The 24,281-nt window shown below is 38.5% G+C and overlaps 1 protein-coding gene across 1 annotated transcript in view; it reads right to left on the reverse strand.

Annotated features, from left to right (window-relative positions):
- LOC126272562 (transmembrane 9 superfamily member 2) overlaps positions 1-24,281 on the reverse strand; it is a 128,902-nt gene that overhangs the window by 12,985 nt on the left and 91,636 nt on the right. Inside the window, exons 8-10 of the mRNA XM_049975484.1 lie at positions 21,720-21,896; positions 17,877-18,021; positions 14,077-14,254 (exon numbers count right to left, since the gene is read on the reverse strand). Of these exons, the coding sequence (XP_049831441.1) occupies positions 14,077-14,254; positions 17,877-18,021; positions 21,720-21,896 (500 nt within the window). The remainder of the gene's footprint in view (positions 1-14,076; positions 14,255-17,876; positions 18,022-21,719; positions 21,897-24,281) is intronic.

Genomic DNA, 24,281 nt, shown 5'->3' on the forward strand with positions numbered 1-24,281 from the left:
AATTTGAGACTCAAAAATCAAGGGGAGAGGAAAGTTCTAGGCTGCCCCTACAAATCTGAACAATGTTGGTCCATTGTAATATGAGACACAATTTAGGTCGAATGAATGACGATACAGCTACAGTAGCTTGGTTTGAGTCGTAAGCTTAGGAGTTAAGCTTTACCAGGTAGCCATTGCTATGTGTCAGGCACTCCGTCCTTATTTATACGGGTACCCTTCCTTTTTCACGTGCTTCATCTGGTTTGAATTGATTGCTTATTTTTCTTTATCTGACAAATGCCGTTCTCTTTGTTACAGGTGTTTACGTCACTCTAAGTTGAAAATGCATGATTGTACTGTGTGATGCATTGTTTGTCACATTATGATAATGAGTGTTTACGGCCTGTCGCCACTCGTGGCATGGCTTGCTTTTGTGCATGCTACCACCGCTTAGAGTTAAAAAAAAAAAAAAAAAAAAAAAAAAAAAAAAAAAAAAAAAAAAAAAACAACAACAGAGGAATCGTCTCATTAGCGAAACAGTGGCAAGAGACTGCTATTTGTTGCTATCTACACCACTGCTTTTTTTGATAATGATCAACAAGAACCAAATAATAGACTGCGTATGATAGAAGATGTTCTGAACGAGAGTTTAGCGATAAATTTTCTCCATTTGAAAATCTTTGCAGGTGCCTCTTTGGTACATTACATTCTGCACAGAAATTAGAGTCATCTTAGATTTAAAAATCTAGTCAATTGCCATGCTTCATTTCTGACTGTATCACTATTAGGCATAAGAATAATACAAATATAAATATGACATGATATGTATATTCTTCCGCATTTGCTGTTGTCTCACCCTAATTTCGTAGTTTATTAGGCAGACAGGATTTAAATGAGATAGCAGCAAACACGAAACAATACATGGCAAAATGTTTATATTCGTATTATTCTTATGGTGAAGAGAATACTGCATGTGATTCACAATCCATAAAAGTTCCTATTAGCAACCATCTCTTCTCACAGTTAGGAAAAAATTCAGGATGCAGAGTTGGCCATATTGACAAACATCCCAAACAGTCTTGCCAGTCGGATTTTCATAGTACATTGAAATACTGCTACATTCGAAGATGAACAATAAGGAATTTGTATTTACTTATTTGGATAATGTATGAAAATGCAGTGGTTGAAACTCAGGGCGAAGAAAAAGAGCTCGTCTTCCACCTCTTTTTTTTAAATTTATTAACTGACGCAGAGGTTTAGGCGCCAGTATTTATCTTTGTGCCTGCAAAGCATGCCTGTGTAGCGCTATGTATATTCGACTGCAAAAGTTAGTTGTGGCGGCACCTACCAACATTTTTCAGAACTTTTGCTTGCTTTGCACTCTATTCTAAGCCGCAGGCAGTTTTTTGGCTTACAAAAACCGGAAAAAAAGTGCGGCTTAGATTTGAGTAAATACGGTAGATGGAAAGTTGGTGCTGCTGAATACGAATGTCCACATTGTTTTTCTGAAGTACTGCAGTCAAACGAAAAATGGATGCAACATATTAATGAAGAAATGGAACTGCTTAAGAGAAACAATATGGAGAGTCTCATGTGTACATCCTACAAATGAAAAAAAATTTGCAGAATCACTGAGTTCTACATCAGAAAGCTGCAGCTAATCGAAATACTAACTTCAAAGTCAACTGGTTGCTGAAGGGTGTATTCAATAAGCAGGAAAAGATTATGAAGATGCATTTAGACCTGTTGCACATTATGGCACTATTCGAACTATGCTAGAAACAGCTACTTCCAAGAAGGTGCCAGTACAATGACGTGATGGGAAGACAGACTTAATGGAATACTTGAAGAGAAACTGATCTGAAACAAGCAGAAGGTTTTAAGATAATGCAGATTGAGGGTGTCTCTTGAAATAGAGTCTTTATGGACTCAAGCAAGTTGGAACAAACATTTTATGGAAGTCATGGAGAAAAATTTGCAAACACTGCAGTAGACCCTTTTCTGCTTTACCACAAACTCAATGTAAATAGACTTCAAGTAGCAATTCATGTTGTTGTTGTTGCGGTCTTCAGTCCTGAGACTGGTTTGATGCAGCCCTCCATGCTACTCCATCCTGTGCTAGCTGCTTCATCTCCCAGTACCTACTGCAACCTACATCCTTTTGAATCTGCTTAGTGTATTCATCTCTTGGTCTCCCTCTACGATTTTTACCCTCCACGCAGCCCTCCAATACCAAATTGGTGATCCCTTGATGCCTCAGAACATGTCCTACCAACCGGTCCCTTCTTCTGGTCAAGTTGTGCCACAAACTTCTCTTCTCCCCAATCCCATTCAATACTTCCTCATTAGTTATGTGATCTACCCATCTAATCTTCAGCATTCTTCTGTAGCACCACATTTCGAAAGCTTCTATTCTCTTCTTGTCCAAACTAGTTATCGTCCATGTTTCACTTCCATACATGGCTACACTCCATACAAATACTTTCAGAAATGACTTCCTGACACTTAAGTCTATACTCAATGTTAACAAATTTCTCTTCTTCAGAAATGCTTTCCTTGCCATTGGCAGTCTACATTTTATATCCTCTCTACTTCGACAATCATCAGTTATTTTGCTTCCCAAATAACAAAACTCCTTTACTACTTTTAGTGTCTAATTTCCTAATCTAATTCCCTCAGCATCACCAGACTTAATTTGACTACATTCCATTATCGTCGTTTTGCTTTTGTTAATGTTCATCTTATATCCTCCTTTCAAGACACTGACCATTCCATTCAACTGCTCTTCCAAGTCCTTTGCTGTCTCTGACAGAATTACAATGTCATCGGCGAATCTCAAAGTTTTTATTTCTTCTCCGTGGATTTTAATACCTACTCCGAATTTTTCTTTTGTTTCCTTCACTGCTTGCTCAATATACAGATTGAATAACATCGGGGACAGGCTACAACCCTGTCTTACTCCCTTCCCGACCACTGCTTCCCTTTCATACCCCTCGACTCTTAAACTGCCATCTGGTTACTATATAAATTGTAAATAGACTTTTGCTCCCTGTATTTTAACCCTGCCACCTTCAGAATTTGAAAGATAGTATTCCAGTCAACATTGTCAAAAGCTTTCTCTAAGTCTACAAATGCTAGAAACATAGGTTTGCCTTTCCTTAATCTTTCTTCTAAGATAAGTCGTAGGGTCAGTATTGCCTCATGTGTTCCAGTGTTTCTACGGAATCCAAACTGGTCTTCCCCGAGGTCGGCTTCTACTGGTTTTTCCATTTGTCTGTAAAGAATTCATGTTAGTATTTTGCAACTGTGGCTAATTAAACTGATTGTTCGGTAATTTTCACATCTGTCAACACCTGCTTTCTTTGGGATTGGAATTATTATATTCTTCTTGAAGTCTGAGGGTATTTCACCTGTTTCATACATCTTGCTCACCAGATGGTAGAGTTTTGTCACGACTTGCTCTCCCGAGGCCGTCAGTAGTTCCAATGGAATGTTGTCTACTCCGGGGGCCTTGTTTCGACTCAGGTCTTTCAGTGCTCTGTCAAACTCTTCACGCAATATCATATCTCCCATTTCATCTTCATCTACATCCTCTTCCATTTCCATAATATTGTCCTCAAGTGCATCGCCCTTGTATAGACCCTCTATATACTCCTTCCACCTTTCTGCTTTCCCTTCTTTGCTTAGAACTGGGTTTCCATCTGAGCTCTTGATGTTCATACAAGTGGTTCTCTTATCTCCAAAGGTCTCTTTTAATTTTCCTGTAGGCAGTATCTACCTTACCCCTAGTGTGAAAAGCCTCTACATCCTTACATTTGTCATCTAGCCATCCCTGCTTAGCCATTTTGCACTTCCTATCGATCTCATTTTTGAGATGTTTGTATTCCTTTTTGCCTGCTTCATTTACCGCATTTTTATATTTTCTCCTTTCATCAATTAAATTCAATATTTCTTCTGTTGCCCAAGGATTTCTACTAGCCCTCGTCTTTTTACCTACTTGATCCTCTTCTGCCTTCACTACTTCATCCCTCAAAGCTACCCATTCTTCTTGTACTGTATTTCTTTCCCCCATTCCTGTCAATTGTTCCCTTATGCTCTCCCTGAAACTCTGTACGACCTCTGGTTCTTTCAGTTTATCCAGGTCCCATCTCCTTAATTTCCACCTTTTTGCAGTTTCTTCAGTTTTAATCTACAGGTCATAACCAATAGATTGTGGTCATAGTCCACATCTGCCCCTGGAAATGTCTTACAATTTAAAACCTGGTTCCTATATCTCTGTCTTACCATTATATAATCTATCTGATACCTTTTAGTATCTCCAGGGTTCTTCCATGTATACAACCTTCTTTCATGATTCTTGAACCACGTGTTAGCTATGATTAAGTTGTGCTCTGTGCAAAATTCTACCAGGCGGCATCCTCTTTCATTTCTTAGCCCCAATCCATATTCACCTACTATGTTTCCTTCTCTCCCTTTTCCTATACTCTAATTCCAGTCACCCATGACTATTAAATTTTCGTCTCCCTTCACTATCTGAATAATTTCTTTTATTTCATCATACATTTCTTCAATTTCTTCGTCACCTGCAGAGCTAGTTGGCATATAAACTTGTACTACTGTAGTAGGTGTGGGCTTGGTATCTATCTTGGCCACAATAATGCATTCACTATGCTGTTTGTAGTAGCTTACCTGCATTCCTATTTTCCTATTCATTATTAAACCGACTCCTGCATTACCCCTATTTGATTTTGTGTTTATATCCCTGTAGTCACCTGACCAGAAGTCTTGTTCCTCCTGCCACCGTACTTCACTAATTCCCACTATATCTAACTTTAACCTATCCATTTCCCTTTTTAAATTTTCTAACCTACATGCCCGATTAAGGGATCTGACAATGGTGGGTTAATAGCTGGCAGTGACAAGGAAGAAATGACTATTTGCTGGATATGTTACAACTTGTGTAACAACAGGTAGCTTGACTGTTTCCTTGGCACAAAAAAAAAACAAAATGAATATGGAGTGATAGTGGCATGTCTCAAGAAAAATATGCTAAACAAATACTGGAAAGATTTTGAATGGCAGAATTCAATATCATCTTGACAACCAATGAACATGAAAACTACAATCAAAATTAAGCAATTTCCTGTCTGCTACCATATACACAACTTCTGCTGTGAATAAAGCTGTTCAAGTTATGGAAAAACTGGAATCACATGAATGAATATTTCCAAATCTGAAAGGCAGATTAAGTTATGGCATTATTTATGCTAGGGAGAAAGATTTGAGAACTTACAATGAGAATGTTAAGAAACTTCCTGGCCGATTAAAACTGTGTGCCGGACCGAGACTCTAACTAGGGACCTTTTCCTTTCGCGGGCAAGTGCTCTTACCATTTCCTGGTAGAGGACTTGCCCGTAAAATGGGAAGGTCCCGAGTTTGAGTCTCGGTCCGGCACACAGTTTCAATCTGCCAGGAAGTTTCATATCAGCGCACACTCCGCTGCAGAGTGAAAATCTCATTCTGGAAATGAGAATGTTACGAGTTTTTCATTTATTGTTTTAAAACCAAATGTCCCTGACTTCTATGTTTATGTTGGAACACGTCAATGGAAAGGACCAGTTGGCTGCTGATCTTTTGATAAAGAACAAGTTTCATTTGCTACTAACAAATTCTATGTTTATATGACTGATTTTTACCTATTGGAGGAAGTTTTTCATTACTACATGAAAAATATTTTAGAGTTCACTGTAAATTACCATTTCCTGGTATTTTGAAATAGCTTTGATTTTTATAAGAAAACACTTTTTCTTTGCCGAATAGTTTATATCCTGTGACTAAATTGTTTGTAAATGAAAGTGGGATGGTCATACTGAATACTTTCACAACAATTTACACTTTTAATTCCTGAACAGGCCAAAATCAGTCACACTAAGAACACTGCCATACTGACAAATGACTGAAATAATTGCTGGTAGCTGAGTACATATCACTTTCTTTGCTATGAAGGATACAAAGAACAAGGTAAACACACAAAAAATTTCAATGGAGATAACCGATTTTTGAAAATATAACTGGATGAATAAAATCTACTCTTCAAGTGGTGAATGGAGAAAACACAAATAAAAGTTAAAGAAATGTTCAAGTTTTCGGATCCAATAGCTCTTCCTCCTGGCAGAAGTGTTGAATGGGAAGGAAGAGGGGTGAAGGAAAAGGATTGATGAGGTTTAGAAAAATGGGGGAGGTGAGGGGGGGGGAGGGGGGTACAAGTAGGGGGGGGGGGGGGAGGCTGTGTTCATGCTGTGTTCACACTCTGTCTCAACAGCTTAGCTGTCCTAAGTCACCACCCTGGGTGTTCACACTGCATGCCGGGCTGGGAGGATGGAAGGGTGGAAAATTCATTTCCCAATTTTCATGCTGAAAAAACTCTTGCCAGTGTAAAAGACTACGCCACACTGTTTAATGAACCTGCATTTTTCTTAAATGCTTTACTTTCTTCGTGAAAAAAGAAAATGCCTAGTTTTTGTTTCACATGTGTTTTTTACTTCCATTACGTTCCCCAATCAATTATTAAAAAATTACATTTGGTAGTATAGCATCTTAGCTTTTTAATAAACTATTTACTGTTTCACAATTCGAAACAGTCATTGTGAAATTACGCTATTTGTCAAGCACATGCACTTTATTTACAAATATTGTAGTGAAAAAGTTTGATGGCTGGAAACTTGCTGCTACATACATTTTGAACCATACATTATTGCAAGTGAAACATAGCTAAAAGTACAAAAAGTTTTTGAAATGGTAGTGACACCCATATCAGTCCCCATTCGCAAGTAAATACAAATTAAAGAGTGGCGTCAATGGCACGATCACAAACCCATAAAAAAATTACAATCAACGCAGGCCTATTATGGGTCTCGCGTTATTTTAATGACTTATGTCCAGAAAAATCAAAATATACATGAACTTTTTCCTCAGTGACATATAGTGCACAACCACCTGCTATGGTTTATAATGGGGCACACTTCACATTACAAAAGGCAAACAATTATTTGTTGTCTGCATCCTACAGTTAGTGGGATGTACATTTTATATTTGGAAGAAAAAGAAGAAGAAGAAGAAGAAGAAGAAGAAGAAGAAGAATAAATTAATCTCGTATGTGACTTTGCTGTGGATGGACTGTAATAAAAGCTTGAAACACTTTGCAGCTGGAGATGAAAAAGAAATGTGCTTAGTTCCTGCAAATGGTATTTATTACAAAAAATTAATGTTATAAATCGAAGGCTAAGTGCAACTGACTTTCAATGTACATTTTGCTGGACCATTCAATGACAAAACTATTAAGTTGTTTGTCTCTGAGGTGCTTCCATTACAATTTTTCTGCTGTAACTGGGGTAAAAAAAAAGTGTGGATTCAGCTTCGTGTCAAACACTGCAGAGCATCTAAATAAACTACCACCGATTGACGCATGTCTCAGTGACGTTTCCGTTTCCATGCAGTTTTTTTCCTGTTTGGTGAGCTTGTCCTCAGCAGCAAGGGAGCTTCACTCTTTGGCAGTTGAAAGTCGAAGATGACATGATGCAGCCTGAAGTGTTTCACCACTATTCAACTGGAGTTCTTTTACATGGCGTTGATTTCATTGTTCTGTTGATTTTGTTTTCACATTAAAGTGACTCACAGAATTCTGAAGCACATAAGAAATGGTTGGTTATGGACTCACCTCCCAAATATCGACTGACATTTAGGAGAGTTTTCTTCCTTGCATGAAGAAGTGAAAAGTATTCCTGAAAAACTTTTACTCAAGTTGCAGATTGAGAAATAATACACTTCACTATCAGCTAAATAACATTCAAAACAAAAATTTTAAAACAGAGGATATTTACGCAGTAGTATAAAACAAGAAGCAAAGTTCTCCGTAATGATCAAGTACATTGAATAAGTGGACAGTCAATGTTTTGAAGGAGAACGTTGTACTGAAACCACAGCCTCCAATTCATGACACACAAGCTTTTGCATTTTAAGTTTCTCAAACATTTTCCTCTGAAAAGAATAGGAAATTGTTGTATGCAGTCCTGAGACTCATCAGGAAACGGTAAGTATCATGATTTTGGATGATGTCTTCATGTGCCTTCACTGCAGCTAATTTCTCTTTCTCAAACTTTAAAAATTCTTTTTCAATATTTTGTCCATAACTTTTCTTCTTTTTTCTTAGTGATGCTGAATTTTACAAAACATTGCTATCTGGTGAGGATGCTTTTGCCTCCCTCCTGTATGTCACCACACACAAATTCTCAGGATATCAGAAAAAGCTTTCCAATAAAAGGTATCACACAATAAAGAAAATATTTTGGCATACAGCTAATACTTTTAATTGTTCTGCCACTGTAAGTTAATGAATTTGACCTTTAAATGAAATCTACTGATGAAAATGGTAGAGTGACAAAGGCCGATCAACACTGACAGTAACAAATGGGAGACATCTGATACTGTAGTGTCCTGTGTTGGCAGGAAAGAACTAACAATCAAGTTTGAACACACTTTATTATAATTTAAAAAATACTTTCTTGGCATGCACTAATTTTTAAACACAAGAACAACCAGAAAACGCCACAATTCTTATGGTGGCAAAACCAGATAAGAGTACAAGACAATGAAAGAAAATAACGACCAAAATCTACCCCACCAAATACAAAAACACAACATGCTACTGAATGCTATGATGGGTGTCTACAATGCTAGAGCTGGCATAATTACTTGTTGGGGCTGTCCTAGCGGTAGGTATACACTGCCAGACTGACCCTCCGGGCGTGCTTATAACAGTGATTCGGCAAAGTGCTACATGTACAATTGATGGAATACTGTCACATGTCTTGTTGTGAAGTAGTTCCGTGTTTATTTGGAAAGCCTGTTATCGTTTACATCCACTAGCAGTGTTTTGATCTGAGCGCTTGAAGGGAGGTCGGCGGCCCATCTTGTTTGTCTCTTGCACGGCTTCTCTAGTTGATAAGGAACCACTACAAAAGATACATTTACCGCAGAAGCTGAAGTATAGCTCCAGCAGCCAGCGCCAGCCACCAGCTTGTGTCAGAAGTATTAAACATTCCAAACTTCGCCTGTGCATCGTGAGCCAGCTTTCGCTGTGCAGGTCCAGCACAACCACCAGTGTGAACATCATAATGCAAAACGATGGATGTGACATCAATGCGCATCCTGGCTCTGCCCAGCATTGTGCGCAGTGTGAAAAAACTCTGATGAGGTTCTGGGTGACTTTTCGGTAACTCTTCCGATTTCCTAAACCCTTGCCAGTTGCCTGTCGTCCCTTTCCCTTCCCCTTCAGGCCTTCTGCCAGAGGAAATCATTGACTCCGAAAGCTTGCACATTTCTTTAACTTTCATATGTAGTTTCTCCATAAACCTTTACAAACATATATAGGTAATACATGATTCCTCCTAGATGAAGTGAAGTTACTTCTACAAACAATTCATACTGGTAAATTGCCACAATTTAAGAACATGTTTAATACTAAAACTTATTTTGTCAGTTGTTACACGACTCCACTTGAGATGAACATTTTCTTGTAGAGTAAGGACAACTAGTGAAATAATATAAACACTCCCAAATATGTACCTTCAGCCACCTATGTGGAATTCATGAACATCACCTGTTCACAGAAATACATTTTCTACTCTACTTGGCAGTTCTTTGCCCCCATAGTAACAACCACCACTTCCTAATCTCCAGCTCTGGTAATGATCTACTCCTGGTATCCCTGTGTCTGCAAATACTTTTTGCTGTCCCACTGAACTTAGTTCTCCTTTGCTTCAAATTTGCTTGTTTATTATTGCTATATTAATTTCCAATTTCAGTCTACTACTAAATTTTTTCTCCACAATTTTTGTGTTCACTACAAACACAAACTCAGTTTCCACTATACAACTCCCCCCCTCCCCAAATGATCCCTCTTTCAATAGTTTCGTCATTAATCCCAATGTTCCCAGTCACTGCATACTCAAACATGTACTTCAAGCCAAAAGGCAGCGTGAGCTGAGGCAACACCTTCATTTCTGAAATGTTTCATGGCTTCAAGCAAACACTGTTAGTAGGAAACAGAAAAAAGTTGTGTGTGTGTGTGTGTGTGAAGGGGGGGGGGGGGGGGGGGGGAGGATGACCTCAGGAACAACATATCACTTGTCATCGTGACAGTCAATGTCTTTGCAGCCACATTTTCTACATCTACATGATTACTCTACAATTCACATTTAAGTGCTTGGCAGAGGGTTCATTGAACCACAATCATACTATCTCTCTACCATTCCACTCCCAAACAGCACACAAGAAAAAAGAACACCTAAACCTTTCTGTTCGAGCTCTGATTTCTCTTATTTTATTTTGATGATCATTCCTATGTATGTAGGTTGGGAACAACAAAATATTTTCGCATTCGGAAGAGAAAGTTGGTGACTAAATTTCGTAAATAGATCTCGCTGCGACGAAAAACGTCTTTGATTTAATGACTTCCATCCCAACTCGCGTATTGTATCTGCCACACTCTCTTCCCTATTACGTGATAATACAAAACGAGCTGCCCTTTTTTGCACCCTTTTGACGTCCTCCGTTTATCCCACCTGGTAAAGATCCCACACTGCGCAGCAATATTCTAACAGAGGACGAACGAGTGTAGTGTAAGCTGTCCCTTTAGTGGACTTGTTGCATCTTCTAAGTGTCCTGCCAATGAAACGTAACATTTGGCTCACCATCCCCACAATATTATCCATGTGGTCTTTCCAACTGAAATTGTTCGTAATTTTAACACCCAGGTACTTAGTTGAATTGACAGCCTTGAGAATTGTACTATTTATCGAGTAATCAAATCCCAACGGATTTCTTTTGGAACTCCTGTGGATCACCTCACACTTTTCATTATTTAGCGTCAACTGCCACCTGCCACATCTTACAGCAATCTTTTCTAACGCTTTGCAACTGATACTGGTCTTCGGATGACCTTAGTAGATGGTAAATTACAGCATCATCTGCGAACTACCTAAGAGAACTGTGCAGATTGTCACCTAGGTTGTTTATGTAGATCAGGAACAGAAGAGGTCCCAGGACGCTTCTCTGGGGCAAACCTAATATCACTTCAGTTTTACTCAATGATTTGCCGTCTATTACTACGAACTGCGACATTCTCGACAGAAAATCACGAATCCAATCACACAACTGAGACGATACCCCATAGGCCCGCAGCTTGATTAGAAGTCGCTTGTAAGGAAAGGTGTGAAAAAGCTCTCTGGAAATCCAGAAATACAGAATCAACTTGAGATCCCCTGTAGATAGCGGCCATTACTTCGTGTGAACAAAGAGCTAGCTGCGTTGCACAAGAACAATGTTTTCTGAAACCATGCTGATTACGTATCAATAGATTGTTCCCTTTGATGTGATTCTTTATGTCTGAATACAGTATATGCTCCAAAACCCTACTGCAAACCGACGTCAATGATATAGGTCTGTAGTTCAATGGATTACTCCTACTACCCTCCTTAAACACTGGTGCGACCTGTGCAATTTTCCAATCAGTAGGTACAGATCTATCAGTGAGCGAGTGGTTGTATATGATTGCTAAGTAGGGAGCTATTGTATCAGCGTAATCTGAAAGCAACCTAATCGGTATACAATCTGGACCTTAACACTTGCCCGTATCAAGCGATTTGAGTTGCTTCGCAACCCCTAAGGTATCTACTTCTAAGAAACTCATGGTAGCTGCTGTTCGTGTTTCAAATTCTGGGATCTTCACGGAGTGCTGCACTGAGGAGAGGTATCTATGTCAGTCGGTGGAGCCCGGCACCAAGTCGACTTTCCAAAACATCTCAAAGGTGTTATATAGCATTCCATTTGCCTTCCCTGGTGAAGGAATTTCGGAAAACTGCGTTCAATAACCCCGCTATAGCGGCACAGTCGTCGTAACAGTACCATCAGCACTGCGCGGCGAAGGTATTGACTGCGTCTTGCCGCTTGTGTACTTTACATATGACCAGAATTTCTTGGCATTTTCTACCAAATTTCGAGACAATGTTTCGTTGTGGAACCTATTAAAGGCATCTTGCATTGAAGTCTGTGTCAAATTTCGCGCATCTGTAAATTTTAGCCAATCTCTGGGATTTTACGTTCTTCTGAACTTCGCATGCTTCTTCCATTGCCTCTGCAACAGCGTTCAGACTTGTTTTGTGTACCATGGGGGATCCGTTCCATCTATTACCAATTTATGAGGTATGAATCTCTCAATTGCTGTTGCTACTATATCTTTGAATTTGAGCCACATCTCTTCTACATTTGCATAGTCAGTTCGGAAGGAATGGAGATTGTCTCTTACGAAGGCTTCTAGTGACACTTTATCCGCTTTTTTAAGTAAAATTATTTTGCGTTTGTTTCTGGTGGATTTGGAAGAAACAGTATTGAGCCTAGCTACAACGACCTTGTGATCACTAATCCCTGTATGAGTCATGATGCTCTCTATTAGCTCTGGATCGTTTGTGGCTAAGAGGTCAAGTGTGTTTTCGCAACCATTTACAATTCGCGTGGGTTCGTGGACTAACTGCTCGAAATAATTTTCGGAGAAAGCATTTTGGACAATCTCAGAAGATGTTTTCTGCCTACCACCGGTTTTGAACAAGTATTTTTGCCAACATATTGAGGGAAGGATGAAGTCGCCACCAACTATAACCATATGAGTGGGTATTTATTTGTTACGAGGTTCAAATTTTCTCTGAACTGTTCAGCAACTATATCATCGGAGTCTGGGGGTCAGTAGAAGGAGCGAATTATTAACCTAGTTCAGCTGTTAAGAATAACCTCCATCCATACCAATTCGCACGGAGTATCTACTTCTACTTCACTACAAGATAAACCACTACTGACAAGACACAAACACTCCACCACCAATTCTGCCTAATCTATCTTTCCTGAACACCGTCTAAGACTTCGTAAAAAATTCTGCAGAACTTATTTCGGGCTTTAGCCAGCTTTCTGTACCTATAACGATTTCAGCTTCTGTGCTTTCCATTAGCGCTTGAAGCTCAGGGACTTTCCCAGCACAACTACAATTCTGACTGTTCCTTGATCCAAGCACGTCCTGTATTTGCCATGCACCCTTTGAGATTGCAGCCCAGCCCGTACTTTCCCGAGGCCTTCTAACTTAAAAAACCGCTCAGTCCACGCCACACAGCCTCCGCTACCCATGTAGCTGCCAGCTGAGTAGTGAACTCTTGTCATATTCAGTGGAACCCAAAACCCCACCACCCGATGGCGCAAGTCAAGGAATCTGCAGCCAACATGGTCGCAAAACCGTCTGAGCCTCTGATTCAGACCCTCCACCCGGCTTTGCACCAAAGATCCGCAGTCGGTTCTGTCAACGATGCTGCAGATGGTGAACTCTGCCTTCATCTCGTAAGCAAGACTGGCAGCCTTCAACAAATCAGATAGCCGCTGGAATCCAGAGAGAATTTCCTCAGATCCAGAGCGCCACACGTCATTAGTGCCGACATGTGCCACCACCTGCACCTTGCTGCAACAGCATTTCTCTGCACTCTAACCTTCGTCTAGACACCTGAGCTCAACACAAACTACTAACAGTCCAACTGCATTGCGCAGCAATAGGTACCAGTGTTTACTTAAAATTTTCAAAATACCAGTTTGATATGCCCTTCCTCAATAATTTTTTATCTAGAGTCGGCAAAGATTGTTTTCCGATGCAGAATATCAGTCAGGATATTGTAAATCCATCCACATAAGCTGATTAATGTCTCAACAAACCATTGAATCTTTTAAGATAATACCATGAATTTTACTGATCATCTGTTTAGAAAAAAATAGAACTTCACTTTAACACCCTGCAGCAACTATTTCCATGTGATGTTGGTTGAGATAGCTGCATCCCTACAACAACATGTTGCATGTATTTCAAAGAGTTAACAAAACGGTTGTGAGACTCATGTTTACCATTTAACAAAATTTCCCAAGAGTGTGTAAAAATTTATGAGAATGACACTAATACTCATAAGAATACACACAAACTAACTGCATATTTAAATAGCAAAATATATGTACCCTGGGCTTAGCATTGATGTGAGTAGAACATTGGATTTCCATTTCTCTCCACCAAAACTTTTGTAGATCCTGGCAGCAACATATCCAGCAGGTGTCCCAAAGCACACATACAGTACCATTGCACACGTCATAAGAGCTCCACGATTTGCAGGTGACAGAAAACCAAGGCAAGCAAATGCTGAAACAAAAGAGACATTACTTTTAATACATCATTTCAATATCACTTTTCCAATGCAATATTGAAATAAATTCTCCGAAAGTGTGTTTTTGAATAGATTTATACATTCTAGTAAACATGGTACCTGTAAAGTAAACCTTAATGTGCAAATAATGAAAAACTGAATGTAAAAATCTCTGTGATAAATCTGCTACTTCTAATGCAGACATATTAAGTGCAACAAATATCTTGAACTTGATAAATCTCATGATGATACACAGCAGTGGACTTGCAAATTGAGAGGAATTTCACTGCCTAATTACATAATTTTAGGGTAATAAAAGAACACAGAAGTTATCACACTGTCAAATACCACTATGCAGATGAATAACCATTTAAAAGAAAAAATGAAGCCACAGTATGATACCAAACTTACTATCCACAAGAACTTAATAGTTTCCAAACTTCATAATTGCACATTTCCACCAGAAGATAACTAGTATAGCACTGTCAAAGTGTCATGGTGATTCAACACTGACATTGTACTACAAATGCAAGAGTTTTTCCATCTTTATTATTTTAAGTTTACATTTAGGAGGCACTGAAATACAAACAATGCAACCCCCTGCTAATTATCTGCTCATATATATTTTCATATTTGAGTGCAGCCTTCCCTTTTACAAAGACCTCCAAGAATCACCAAAGACAGAAATTACAATAGTGTAGGCACCATTAAACCATTTATGCTGCTATCAAATATGTACTCTTCAAACTCTCAGATTAAAACTCTTGTACTCCATCATCCAGAGAAGCATTTTATGCACCATCTAATAAAACTACCCCTCTTCCCCAACAATAAAACTGCAACCCCTAGGGAACACCAGTCAATTTTCCATGCACCTCAGACAAATCCTGTCAGACGTCTATTTCATCTGCCACATTCCCACAAACACACTAGAAAACTCAACTCCCAAACAGAGTCAAAACAGAGTTGTTACTTTATCCTCTAAAAGCCTAAATCTCACTTAAGTCTCACACCTATCCAAAGTCTCACCTTTGTTAATGGTACAGAAATATCTACCATGTTGCATTCATCTCATGTTAAATGCAAATGTACTTTATATTTTGAAATGTATATCAGTATTTGGATATCTAACACAGTAGCTTCATCACTAATAGAAACCTGAAAATGGATGCTTCATGCCTGAAACTGGTTATTTAATAACTTTTTCCGTTTAAGTTAGATTATGTACTACAAATGTATACAGTTTCTAATGATATCAATAGCAGTTCCACCAAGTGCAGAATATCCAGGAGAAAATCCAGTGCTTAAATCGTAGGAGACTGAAATCACGCCACCCACCTCTGTGCGATGCTGCTGACATGGCTGCTAAGGATTTCAAACCCCTCAAAGAATGGAAAGGTCAGTGGGAAGCAGTGACAGATGTGTGCCTGCATATCATCATCTCAGACGCTAAACATCCAAGTGGATTTGACCTACCACGCAAGACCTGGACTACTTTCAACATCATCCGTACCGGCCATGGCTGAAGCAGGAATGCTCTCTTTAAGTGGAAGAAGCTGCCTAATCCAACCTGGGACTGCAGGGCTCCATACCAGACTGTTCACCACATTATCAGTGAATGCAGGATTCAAGTCTACCATGGTGCTGAAGAGGACTTCCTGCTAGCAACTCCAGGTTGAAGGACTGGATATTCAGTTATAAAGACAAACTTAAGCTTCTTGTGTGTCAATATGTATATGTAATATAATTTTATGAAATGTCTATATTAGCCATACGCTAAATAAATAAATAATAATGATATCAGTGTTAAACAGCATGTTAAAATCTGATCTTCCTTAACTTACATAACTGCATACTACATTGAAAAGCCAAAGAAACTGGTACACATGCGTAATATTGTGCAGGGCCCTCACGAGCACACAGAAATGCTACAACAGGACGCGACATGACTAGACTAATGTCTGAAGTAGTGCCAGATGGAACTGACGCCATGAATCCTGCAGGGCTGTCCATAAATCCATAATAGTAAGAGGGGGTCGAGATCTCTTCCAAACAGCATATTGCAAGGCATCCCAGATATGCTCAATGATGTTCACGTCTGGGGAATTTGGTGGGCAGCAGAAATGTTTAAACGCAGAAGAGTGTTCCTGGAACCACTCTGTAGCAAATCTGGATGTGTGGAGTGTCACATTGTCCTGCTGGAATTGCCCAAGTCCATCGGAATGCACAGTGGACATGAATGGATGCTGGTGGTCAGACAGCATGCTTACATATGTGTCACCTGTCAAAGTTGGATCTAGATGTATCAGGGGTCCCATATTACTCCTATTGCACAGGCCCACTATTACAGAGCCTTTACCATCTTTAACAGTTCACTGCTGACATGCAGGATCCATGGATTCATGAGGTCGTCTCCATACCCGTACAGATCCATCCGCTTGATACTATTTGAAACAACACTCATCCGAACAGGCAACATGTTTCCAATCATCAACAGTGTTGACAGGCCTACATGAGGCATAAACCTTTGTGTCATGCAGTCATCAAGGGTACACAAATGGACCTTCAGCTCTGAAAGCCCCTATCGATGATGTTTTGTTGAACAGCTCACATTCTGACATTTGTTGACGGCCCAGCATTGAAATCTGTAGAAATTTGCACAAGGGTTGCACTTCTCTCATCTTGAATGATTCTCTTCAGTCATCGCTGGTCCCTTTCTAGCAGGATCTTCTTCCGGCCACAGCAATGTCAGAGATTTTATGTTTTACCAGAGTCCTAATATTCACAATACACTCATGAAATGGTCGTATGGGAAAATTCTCACTTCACTGCTACCTCAGAGATGCTGTACCCCATTGTTCATGTGCCGACATTAACACTACCATTAAACTCGCTTAAATCTTGATAAGTTGCCATTGTAGCAGCAGTAACTGATCTAACAACTGTGCCAGACACATGTCATCTTATATAGGCATGCCACCAAAGCAAATACTATCAAAAAATACAATAAACTAAGTAAGAGGTATCCACACTAAGAATTAAAATATAAAAACACAATGGAGAAAAGGAAGTACAACAGACGAACTGCCACAGGGAAATGGCAGTTGCAGAGAGTTAATTCAAATTTGTTTTCAAGTGGAGAGGGAACGTTTTTATGAGAGAAAACAGAAGTGAAATAATGCAGGGGGCGAGGGGGTGGGGGGGGAAGACCAGAGGGGTTTGGAGAATGGGCTAAGAGAGGAACTCAAGGAAATAGGAAAAAGACTCCAAGCCATGCGACAGGTGGCGAGAACTTGAAGGCTTGCTTCTATTTGCTCATTTCTGGTTCAATGGAGATGGATGATAGATCACACATTATACAACTCATGTCATAGCTAAAGTTGCTCTTCCCTTCCTCTCAGTGCATGGAGGCCTAAAGTTCGTCAGAACTGTTCACTTTTCCATCTGTCTTTGTATGCATAAAATTATTATAATTATTATTGTAGCAACTTCAATTTTAACCAATGCAAGAAAACACTACTAATCATTAGTATGTACAACAAATAAATGTTTACATTTATTATGTGCTGTAAATCAATGTATATATATATATGATTCTCAAATAAAATATGATCATACCTAAGGTGACAAGCGACATGCAGAAAACTTGTGTCCCTGAGCCCAGGAGAACAGAAAGCAGCATCCCTTTCCGTGGTGGTCGAAAAACATCTCCATGTACTAGTTTCCATCCAAATTCTTCTTGGGCATCTTCGCCTGAATCAATCTGCATTAAGAACAAGACAGTCAGCATAGCAAAACAATAATTACTTCATCTAAAAGAGCCTTTGCACGCACATCTTCATACTCTTAATCAACAGGGATTAGAACTGCATACTACAAAAAATTAAGAAGACAGTAGCACCTCGACCTAAATGCTGAAGATATTCACCATACAGTGAAGATGCTGAGTTGCATCTCTACCATATGGTGAGCGGCAACTTTTCTTTGCATAATATTGTTACATTCCATCCTGGATTATGCATTTTTTGACTGCTGAAGATATTCCATATTTAACTACAGCAAGATGCTTGAAATGTTGTAAGTCAAATTGTAAAGCAGAAAAGTTAAAACTTTTAAAACCGAAATGTATAACAAAAGCATTCTTAATAAATGTGATATTAAAAATTTACACCACATAAATTTCGAAGTAGCCTGACAGTCTGCTGCTACCAATTCCTACTTTCAAACATACTGTTGATCTCTGCGAATAATTTGAACTCTATCCTGATTAGTCACCAATAGGTGATATAACAATGCAGAAATAAGTAAATACAAGTATTTCTTAAAAAAAATTTTAAAAGAAATCATTTCCTTTTGGCTGTCAAAACATTATTTATTGCAATTGCAATTTCGCGACATGTGGTCTTTTCCTTACTATGGAATGGTGTAACCCACTCAGTAATATAAAGCTGTGAATAGCTGTGTACGAGTTTCATATACCATAGATGTCAATAAGCTTTGAAATAATGATATACTAACTACCTTAAATTTTATATCATTATTTCACCAGTTTTCTAATGCATATACTATATGGAACAGCAAAAAATTCAAAACACCACATGTGACTACTCCTACACAGTATATCACAACTTTATATTACTGAGGGGGGGGGGGGGGTACAATATCCCACAATGCTTGAAAATGACATGTCAAAACTGTAATTACAATAAATATTATTTTAATACCCAATAATGGAATGATCTCATTCAAAAATTTTACAAAAGCTGTGGACCCAGTTACCATCAAAATTCTTAATTGCAGTATTACATTTTGAACATAAGTAACAAATATTTGTCTGATTATAAAAAGAGCAATGTCATTCTATACAACATGGTTAACTATGAAACATAAGTAAAGAAGATATTGTCTTTGTCAGATTAATGTTAGTTTTCAAAAATTCTCTACTTCACAAAACAACTTTGAAAACAATGTTGCCAGCCAAAGTGGCCGAGCGGTTCTAGGCACTTCAGTCTGGAACCAAGTGACCACTACGGTCGCAGGTTCGAATCCTGCATCAGGCATGAATGTGTGTGATGTCCTTAAGTTAGTTAGGTTTAAGTAGATGGAAGTTCTAGGGGACTGATGACCTCAGATGTTAAGTCCCATAGTGCTCAGAGCCATTTGAATACAACGTTAGCAGTTACATTATGATCATTGTTTATATTTTGGTTTCGTGTCTTTAGGGTGACATGAACATCACCATATTTGCGAACTCATGAAAACGCAACATATAACTGCCCAAGCAAAAAAAACAAGTTTATGGTCAATACAATCCTGCCCTTAGAAGTGTCTGATTATCTGCTTTATTAAAGATCACAGCGAAGGCTACTTTTAAAGGGGATTGTTTTCTTATCTGAAAAGGTGTGGCTGGATCAGAAGGTACTGTGGGGTACAAGTACACTTATTGGTATCAATGAATTTAGCAGTGATGATGTACTGGCATAATTGAGTTACCACTGATCTTGCACCATTAATTAACTTCTGATAACTATTAAGATAATAAAAATAAAGTAATAAAATAATATTTTACTTTTAAAACAATTGATGAGCTGGTAGACTGTAAAGATTTGAGTTCAAGAATTCTACCGGATACAGATGAATGTTGTTTATTTCGTCAAGTTTAACAGAATCAGAATCGAGGTAAACCTTTGCCTCTCAAGATAAACAGAATCACCGTTGAATATAATGCTGAAGCATTTTGTTTACTGACCCCTGTGACGCTGAATAAAGAAGTAACAATACTATCATAACTACAATATGAATGTTTAGGAATTTTTATCACTTCACTGAAATAATCTGATCTTCTAAATCACTGCTACTCAATTTAAGTGACCATCCAGCAAAAACCACATTACCATTTGCTTTCTTACTTTGAATCAACTTATGAATTTTTACATGGCACCCTAAGGGTGATTGTTTAACTGTAGTTTTGACAATGGCTTCTCTATTACCATGTCTAACAATGCATTATACTTTATGGAAATCTCCACCAAATGTAGTTATTTTGCCTCCATAAGGGAGATGATTATTGATACAATGGGATTCATCCAGTCAATCAGTTGCCTGTAAAATGTTTATTCAAATCTTTTACCTACATTTCGACAAATATAAACCTCTCAGAAGAAGTAATAACTCTTTCACATATTACATAAAAAGAGAAACAAAGTCATAGGGCTTAACTAACAATAAAAAGCTGTACATACAAATGCTATGGCATAGCCTTCTGGCTTAGTTAACAATAAAAATGATCCATGTAAAATCTAATGTAGATGTGCACCATACACGCTGACAGACCATGAGGGACATCTACCTCAAATTTTACAGGGATCATTTTTACTATTGACTAAGCCATATAGCTAAACCATAGGGTTTATAAAGATCATTAATTAAGCCCTATGACTTCATTTCTCTTTTCATGCAATATTTGATATGAGTTATTACTTCTTCTGACTAAGACAGGTTTGTATCCATCCAAACCTAGGTAAAGATTTGAATAAACTTTTGACATGCAACTCATTGGCTGTATGATTCCCACTGTATCCATAATTGTACAGGTATTGACAGTTTAAGATTACAGAGATTATTATTCCTTAAAAGTTGATCGACAATACTTAGTGCATCTTTGGGAACTATTGATATCTCATCCCAAATGATGACGTCAGAATCCCAGAGAAGTTGTGCATCCTCAGTGAGAGTGTGAATCGAAGAGAACAATATGCTGAAGAAGAGTACAGACAGTTCAAACATCGTATCTGATGTGTGCCCCACTGGTAGGAGATTGCCTGTCCATGCAACTGTTAATATAACCTTGTTTTCACCTTGTAAAATGTGACACAAAGTTTTGTAGAGAAATGTTTTACTGGAGCCTTTCAGTCCATCAATGAAGTAACAATTGGGAATCTTATTTCTTACTGAATTTAATACTTCCTCAGCTATTGCCCTCTGTTCTTCATTTAGTTTTTTGTAAGCTGCCTTGTTGTTCACACATTCTTCTTCTGCATTATAGGATTCTGTTGTGTGTTGTGCGACAATCACAACAGGTGCCAGCAGCTTGAATTGTTGGCCAGATTTGCCATGATAATTAAAAACATTCTCCAATTCTAGCAGTTTGAGGTTGTAGGCTTCAGATAGCATGTGCTGTCTCTGAAAGTCTCCTGTGAGTGAGTCCTGAAATGTTGTCCACAACTCAGGTATATTGGCAGGAGAACAAAATGAATGTGAAAAGCCATAATGTTTGAAAAATAGAGTTTTTTTTAACAAAAACAACAACTGCAAACTATTTGTATATTCTTCGTCATTAGTGGTGAACAAAATCTTCAAAATGATGTATCAATTAATAATTTTGATTAAGGAATATGGGAGATATGGCATATGGAGGGGGGAAAAAAAACACCGCTGAGAAATAATACATATTATTCTTACCTGGTTGTATCGAGCAATATCCTTGTGCAATGTTCTCAGCATGATCATGGCGACCATACCGGACAAGAACAAAACAATAACTAGGGAATTCAGGATACTGAACCACTGAATATTTGTGTGAGGCATTGACTCCAATATGTAATCCCATCTTGATGACCACTTTATAGTGTTATTTTTCTGAAACGAAGATAAAAATGGCACAGACTGAGTAAAAATGCACATCGGTGTGTATGCACAAAAAATCTGTGCCACAATAAGACACAAAAATTAGAACTTAAGCATTTTATCACCACTCTGTTCAACATACAGCCTGCATTTGTATGGGTTGGCATGTACATCTAATACAACAAAAGTTGTGCAGGAACTTGGTGTTAGTGTATGGCATGAATCTATGTCTTCCTGCCAATCAACACCCGCCCAACAAAAATTTATGTGCATAAGTGGGCTACATACTGCAGCACATTTGTATTGCTCTTATTTTGCTGATAACAACTTCATCAATTCAGATTTCAAATCAATAATAGTAATATGTAAGAGGAAATGGGATTTGATAAGCTTGTCAACATAAACAAACAACACTCCCCCCCCCCCTCCTCCTCCACAACCAAGATTATGACTATAAAAGCTTACATCAAGTTTCAACCTAGGGAAAAAATTCATTTCCCTCCTTTATGTATGTATGTATGTATGTATGTATGTGTACCACTCCATAGAAGGGTGTGCTTTTTCGCAGCTGATCTCACGTTGATACCACCCATTAGCAAAAGAGATCCTATTCAATGTTCGAATTCAATCATCCTCTTCACTTCTCCACCTGCTCAGGACAGGAAGTCTATCTGGCCAGGAATCCTACTAGCCAGTCGTGCTATTGGAATGACTGTAATTATTGTGTAAGACACCTTGGCTCGCTATGTGTATTCTGAGTCATATCAAACTCAGCCACAACAATAATGTTACTAATTTTACTATGAATATTTTTCACAGTTCTGTTACGAATGGCTTGGAAACAACTGTTACACGCGCCTGAGGCAGTTGTAGCTGAGTTATGTCACCAGGAGGATCCTTCAGACCAAGAGGATGGTGACCCTGACCTGGAAGAGTCTGTCTCAGAATTTGACAATGGAAGTCTTAGGAACAACGATATAGAAGAAGGTGTTTTTGACTATGATGATGTGGGTGTGAGGTACCGGAGTGAAGAAGAAGGAACAAAAGATATCAATTTTGAGTTAGGTATGGGCAAGCAAACAATCTGGACCAACAAGCCTTTATGTTCAAAAGTCACAAACCCATTCTCCAAATGTGATTACTCACCTGTCTGGACCCAATGGGAAGGCAAAAGGGATTACAGATGAAAAAACATTACTTTCACTTTTTATGACTGATGAAATGATAGAAAACACAGTGTCATACTAATAATGACATAGATCAATCAAAGCTCAAGCACAATGACTCCAGCAATTCATTTTTACATCCAACACACGTAACAGAGAGAAAATCATTCACTGGTCTCTTGTTCATGAAGGGTCTCTTGAAAGATTCTGGTTTATTCCAAGACCATATGTTTTCCAAGATGTATGGAGCACCGATCTTTCACTGTGCAATGTTGCAGAAAATATTTACATTCCTTCAACAAAATTCTATACTTGATGATAAAAGTGCTAGGGAGTCGAGAATAGCTGAAGATAAAGTTTCTGCATTTCAGGAAACATGTGATACATTGTTTGCAGTATTATAGCCCATCACAAGTATTTGACAGTGGATGTAACATTACTGAGTTTCCATGGTCAGTGACCCTTCAGAACGTTCATACCATCAAAACCTGATAAGTATGGTCCAAAAGTAGTTTCACTGTGCGATGCATACTGTTCTGTTTCATTTCACGCATCCCATATATTGGAAAAGAGCAAACAAATAAGAAGGATGATTTATCCATATCAACTCAACTCAGTAGTTTCTTATGCTTACTGACTCAGTGACAGGGATCAATCTAAATGCAACAACTGATAACATTCACTTCATATGATTGGCAGAGAAATTGTCTGCGAGGAGACTTATGTTAGTCACTACACTACGTAAAAATAAGAGTGAAATATCACTAGCCATGTTGTCAATGGCCCTAGCTAGAACTGTGAAGTTCGTCTGTCAAGACGACAAAATATTGGTTTCTTTCACCCCTAAAAAGAACAAAAAAGTTATGCTACTGTCAACAATGCACCATGGTGGAACAATGAGTGATGAGTCAAGCTAGCCAGAGTGTTTAATTCTACAACCTATCAAAAGCAGAGTGGATGTGTTGGACAAACTTTACAAAGACAAGCAACCAAACCGAAAACCTGAAGGTGGCCACTGAGATACTTCAGAATAATAGATATCACAGTTGTAAATAATTCCGTTTTATTCAAATATAATACTAACCAAGATTCATTCCCAATAGGTGCACAGGCCACATTCCTAAAAAGTCTCTTGTTGGCTTTGACCAAACCTATGATAGAAAAAAGAATGCCAAACCCAAGTATTTTGAGAGCTCTTCGTTTGACAACTGCCAACATGTTAGGAGAAAAA

The sequence above is a fragment of the Schistocerca gregaria genome, chromosome 5 (assembly GCF_023897955.1).
Source record: "Schistocerca gregaria isolate iqSchGreg1 chromosome 5, iqSchGreg1.2, whole genome shotgun sequence".
NCBI lineage: Eukaryota > Metazoa > Arthropoda > Insecta > Orthoptera > Acrididae > Schistocerca > Schistocerca gregaria.